Source organism: Poecilia reticulata, linkage group LG3, assembly GCF_000633615.1.
Source record: "Poecilia reticulata strain Guanapo linkage group LG3, Guppy_female_1.0+MT, whole genome shotgun sequence".
Classification (NCBI taxonomy): Eukaryota; Metazoa; Chordata; class Actinopteri; order Cyprinodontiformes; family Poeciliidae; genus Poecilia; species Poecilia reticulata.
In genome coordinates, this window is record NC_024333.1 from 22840794 (window position 1) to 22846793 (window position 6000).

A 6000-nucleotide genomic window follows, 5' to 3' on the forward strand; every position below is an offset into this window, starting at 1 on the left:
AAAAATAAACCAGAGGGGAAAAAGCTGCAGTCTGTTGTCTGTGTGGGAAAGATAAAAGATTCCCAGCGTTTAGGTGTGCACTTCAAAACATCGGAAATAAAGCTCTGAAAACAATGGAAAGGAGAATAACATTTCATCCAAGTGAAATATTTGCGGACGTAGTCGGCTGCTGCTCGTGCATCTACTCGTCTCGGCTCACCGCTCGTTGTCTTTCATTTTCAGATCGATGATGGCAGCGGCATGAAGCGTGAAGCCACGGTGGACGAGGTGATTAAGATCGTAGAGGAGCTGACGAGGATCCACTAGCTCCTTTCACCATTCTGATCCCTGCTGGGAGCGAGTGGGGGCTGAAACGCTTTGGGCTTTACAGATGTGTAAATAATTATAAACGGTGTGTGTGAGTGTTTTGACCTTTCGGTGAGCTGCCGGCTGTTCAGACCCTGAAGGGCGCTACGTGACGAGCGTGGGGCTCTTCAGGTGAAATGCTTACCGGCCAAAGTGACGACCTTGGTCTGAGTGAGTTTGAATGTGAGTTTGTGTGTGTGTGTGTGTGTGTGTGTGTGTGTGCGTGTGCGTGTGTGTGATGGGATGTGGCTATAAAAAGGAACAACCTGAAGCTTTCCTCGACACATCCATGCTCCCAGATAATTGTGGCAGTTTCTGATAGGTTAAAGGTTTCTCAATCCTCTTCAACTCACATTATCGGCTGTTTGCTATTGAAGTCTGAAATAAACACACTGTATAAGAAATAAAATGAGGAAATTGATAGATTTATAGCTATTTTGTCTTTGTGATGTTTTCTTTGTTTATTCTAATAAACCTTCCTTTAGTATTGCTCCGTGTCTCGGTCTTTGATCTGTTCTAGATTAATCGTCATTGTTTGCTGTGTTTTGTCAGACCACAAACGGACTCCTCTGAATTAACTTCTAAAATTATTAGTTGCTGTATTTAAGGTTATTGAGCTGTCTTCTATAAAATTAATATAATATTGCTTATGGACAGAATCAAATATTTTATGATCAGAAGCTAAATAAAGATTTCAAACATACAGTTTAAATCAAAGGTTTACATACAAATATATGGGCCTGAATTTTGTGCTAATGAAGATTAAAATTAATGTTAGCAGGTCCAATCGAGTCAAATGAAAGCAGGAAGCTTTTTGTGATTCAGGCTTAATATTTGACCACTTTTCTTAGAAGAATTGATTAAACTGATTGAGTACTGTTGGGTTTAGCATTAAAGCCTTTCCAGAAGTTTTCGATAGGATCGAAGTCTCGCTCACGCATGTTCCAAAACCGGTTTTCACGTGTGCATGGGCTCACCGAAATAAATATTGGAAATGTGATGAACCCAAGTGTCAGCATGACCTGATCCAAGAGGAAGCATCTGCTCAAAAATCAACACCTTCAAACTTGACTGAATTTTGCAGCTGCTTACATGGAGAACCAGAATGTTATTCAAAGAAAAGTTCATGACTTAGGAGACAAAAATTGAGTGGTTTGTTAAAAATATGAGGAAAGTTGCCAACAGTCTGGGTGAAGCTTTCTAACCCAAAATCACTGCTCCAGCTGTTGAGCCTGTTTTTATGCCAGTAGTTCTGGTATGTTGGACAGACTGATGACCTCCAGGTTCTTCCAACTTCACCTCAAATCAACAACTACATAACTGAAGCTTGCAATTAACATGAAAATCTCCCATAGTCTCATTGTAACTTGCTAAAAGACAATCAAATATTTGTGTGGTTTTGATTTTATTTATATTTTTGAACCTCTCAATGACTTTGACCTTGTTTGAATTTGACAGACTGTAAAACACAATGTCAAATAAATTCTTTAAAAAAAGACACAATAGTGACTTTAACAAACCTATGACTGGAACTGTAGCAGATTTTTTTTTTTTAAAAAGTGTAGCTTCAAACAAAACCAGTTGTCAATTTTTTTTCCTAGTTCTCACATTTACATGAGCTTTAATTGCAGGGTGTTTTTAAAGTTTTCCTAAAGTTGTTGCGGTTCCCTAATTTACTGAATTAAATCAGGATCTCTGATTTGCAGTTAATGCAGCCCTGCTGCTCTTAGCCCACACAGTTTTAATGAACAGCTACCAGGAGGGAGGAAAATAACTTTTTTTTTTTTTTTTTTTGTGAATCAAACCTTTTGATATTCCAGAAGCTACATTGTTTTCTGAAGAGCCTGATTAATTTATATTGTGTACATATTTTATGTCGCCTGCATCAACAATGTGAAATAGGAATACATGCTCTTTCTGTCTGAGTAAACAGAGGTCCTGCAGGCCGGGGTACAGCCATAGTGACAGTGAAATCTAGTTTCAGTAATAATGCCCTGCACTGAGGATTTGAAGGAAACTGGTCATGACTGGCAGTCCAAGTCCTCTGCCAGTTCTCCGCAGCTATTTTTGTCCTTCTCTCTCCTTCCTGAGGCACAGAGACTCTTGTTTATCTCTAGTTGCCATTCAGACTGGATTTTTTGTTTTGTTTTGTATCATTTAACACTTAAACCTCCTTATGAACTATTAGGTAAATAGTCCCATTTCATAACTGCAGAGGTGCATGAATCATAATCTAATTTCGTGTTTAATTAAAAAACAATGTGGGAAATTTAATCAGTCTCTTAAAACCTTTCCCATGATGTTAAATTTAGGATATTATCTGAAACTCCAAAGGGAAATGTTTTTTTATTATTTTTGTTTCATTGTGATTTAAATGCAGTTTCTCTTTCTTGTGTTTACTCACTCTGTAATGTTAAATTGTCTGAGTTTATGCAGCACCTTTCTATTCACACTTATTTATACGAAAGACATTCACCCAGTCACACTAAAACATGTTTTCATGCGCAGAACTGTAGGCAACTTGGTGTTAAGTGCCTTGCCCAGGGCCAAGCTGGAATCTAACCCACTGAAACACAGCCACCCCGTTGTGATTCTCTACTAAGGATATACCAGCAAACAAAATACACCTATTGCATTATGTTTTATTCAACACAGCAGGGTTTCTGGAAATAAAATAGCAATGTCCAGGCTGCATTCTAAAAAAATACCTGCAGTTTTACAGTATGTTGACATTGTTTGTATTATTTACCAAGGAATCTAGTTTAAGACTTGACTCCTGTTAGGTGAAAAGCTAAAGCTAAAACTTTTCCACACATTACTGACTGAATTAACTTGTTTTGATTTGAAATGTAAAAAAAAAAAAAACCTGCACTGTTTCAAGAATATTTTAATGACAAGAAAACAATAGCAATATTTACTTTTCCTATCAATTTCTATGACATGTTTTACTGGACATTATTTTTGTTGAAACATTACACAAAACCAAATATTGCAGAACCTGCTAAGGTCTCGGTGAACTACTGTGTTAATTGCATTGAAGGTAAAAGCACAGGCTGACACTAATGCCATGAAACTAAACCAAAGTTGCACAAAATATCAAAATACATCAATCATTATGACAGTATCCACATGTTTAATGTTGCAGTTTCAAAAGACTGTTTTGAGGCAATTTTGCTAGGATATTATATAGTTCATGCTTAATTCATGCAAATGCATTAGTTAAAATTTTTTAAGCCAAGTTCGACGGTCAGTACATTTCACTTTTTAGAGAATCATTCAGTTTTATGCTTCTCTTTTTTTGTAACAAACTTCCATATTTTATGAACTACTGATTTCTTTTAAATCAAGGCTAAAACCTCACTGTTTTTAGAACAGTTTTTGATTAGTAACAACTGGGAATTCATGAAATGTAGACTTTTTTAAGTCTACATTTTACCTTACTTTGTCAGTGTAATGTAATGCTTTTTTGCTTATTTTCTTCTAATCATGTAAATGTGCTAAACAAATGAAATTGCCTTGCCGTCTCCCAGTGGAATATGCTTAGGAAACGCTCAGATGGGGGCCTCCTGGACACATCCTGATGGGATGCAGAGGAGGAGTAACTCTACTCCACGCTCCCCTTCTTGGTTCTTGTTCTTTCAGTCATGATGGCTGTGACTACATAGGAAAACAGCATCATTCGGTAAGAAGAAATCAATATATTCTCCCTGCTTAAAATGTGTCCATCTTTCATGAGTCAGGATGGAGGAGATATCTTGCCAGCACGCACATGGTTTCAGTCTGAAGAAAATACAGGAAACCGCTTCCATGTGGACACACCACCTGCTGGGAGGGATATTGAGGTCCGGCGAGCGGACTGGTAGGTGCTGGTGGATTTTTTTTTTTTTATGCATGAAAAATACATTAAACAAGTCTTGTGAAACCTGAAAAATGAATAGTTGCAAGTCAGAACTTTGTTCTTTAATTTTCAGTTGGATCAATGCTTAACTAAGCTATCTGTATTTCTAACTAAATCCATTCGAAAAACAGGGAAGATATTAGCCTTAACCACAACCAAGAAATCCCTTTTCTGTTTCCTGGTTGCACAACTTCATTTGAGAGTGATTGTCGAGTCCCCGGTGTGTGAGCGTTTCACGACTGCTGTTGCCCCATCTGCTGCAAGCTGTGAACACAGAACCAGTTTAGAGAGTACAGTCAGATCCCATCCCCACCAACAACATACCTCCACCGTTCCTCCGCTCAAAGAGATGCCGTGCCTTCACACAACGTTGGCAGCAGTCAACGATGCTGGCCGAAATCTGTTTGGAGGAGAACAGGGTGATTGCTTTGATCCTAATGAGCAGCAGCCACTGTAGCAGACCTGGCAGTGGCTGATCTGAAGCAGCCCTGAACACAAAATAAATGAAATTAACTCGCTCAATCAAATCAGCTTTACTTTGGCAAGATTCAGTAAGAATTCTGGCTCCGTTCTTTTGGGGATCAGTTAGCTGTGATGCTCTGCAGGTCCAATGTGCGAACGTTATTCCTTTAGAGGCCCAATTTGGCTAAATCAAACTAAGCTCAGCTTTGGTAGAAATATGTTGGAAATAAATAATGCGGAATTGGAAACAAGATTTTTTTTTCTTTTTATTATTTATTTCTCAGATTTCACAGACTTTTTTTCCTCTTCAACAGAAACTGTACTTTTTTTTATCTTCTTGGATCTGTTTTAAATAATCATACCAAATGTTTATTTTTATATGGTTACACCACACTTTTTTATTTTATTCCAGATTGACAACAAAATAAATTGAAGCATCAAAATAATAAAGTAACAAGATTGCAATTTCAAGTTTGTACTTTATCTTGTGCAAATTAGTGCAATTTTAAATTAAAATACTGTTCRACTCATATGTACATCATGTATTTAACCAATTAAATAATCTAATTATCAATCTGAGGTGAATTCCTTTCCTTTCCCGCTGATCAAATAATTATTCTACATTAAATAAACATTAATGAATTTATTTTGCCTCAGCACTGTTATTTGTTTCCATCTGAGATAAGAACCTGTCTTCCAGAAAAATCATTAAAAGCTATTACCTCATCAAAGTGTAAATTTGTTATTGATCTATCGCTACCCTGTATTTAGAGGTATACTGAATAAAAACCCAAGTAGCAAATCAGACACAACTGGGACAAACCGGAAAAACAAACTACTTGTTTCAGGTAGGATAATGAACGAATCTTCATCAACTGACCGAACCATTGAAGCTTTAAGAACTTTTCCCACATCCTTGTGGTAAGATTTCTCTTCTTTTGAAAGGAATGGAGGGTCGGAGAGGAAGAGTGGTACTGCTCGCTCCATCCCTGAGGATTCCTTCTTTCATTGACTCTTGCCATGGCCAATAACATCAGCAATCCCTTCTGTGCTGCTGAAGACGCCGATCTCTTCTCTTTCAAGGGATCATGCTGGCATCAAGCAGCAGCGCCTCACCTCTGTCTAGAGGGTGAGAAATACTGGCACAAAGGCCTTTTGAGTCGGCCGGTGGGGGGYGGGGGGGTCGCATCACAGAGAGTCACAGAGTGTTGATTTCTCTCAGCCAGCGTTTGGGACTGCAGCACACACTTGGTGGCTATTAGTGAAAGGAGAGGCTGTTTTGGGGAAATGTCCCC

At 38.1% G+C, this 6000-nt stretch overlaps 1 protein-coding gene and 1 long non-coding RNA gene across 2 annotated transcripts in view; one reads left to right on the top strand and one right to left on the bottom strand.

Annotated features, from left to right (window-relative positions):
* Positions 1-835, top strand: part of ddb1 (damage-specific DNA binding protein 1) — a 47575-nt gene extending 46740 nt beyond the window's left edge. Inside the window, exon 27 of the mRNA XM_008405646.2 lies at positions 223-835. Coding sequence (XP_008403868.1) covers positions 223-306 — 84 coding nt within the window. The 3' untranslated portion in view covers positions 307-835. The remainder of the gene's footprint in view (positions 1-222) is intronic.
* A 2193-nt stretch (positions 836-3028) lies between these two features.
* On the bottom strand, positions 3029-5787 carry LOC108166179 (uncharacterized). Its single transcript, XR_001776448.1, has 3 exons — positions 5586-5787; positions 4568-4643; positions 3029-4507 (listed from the first exon to the last, which is right to left on the bottom strand). It is a non-coding gene; the product is annotated as an uncharacterized LOC108166179 (long non-coding RNA).
* Between the last annotated feature and the right edge of the window lie 213 nt (positions 5788-6000).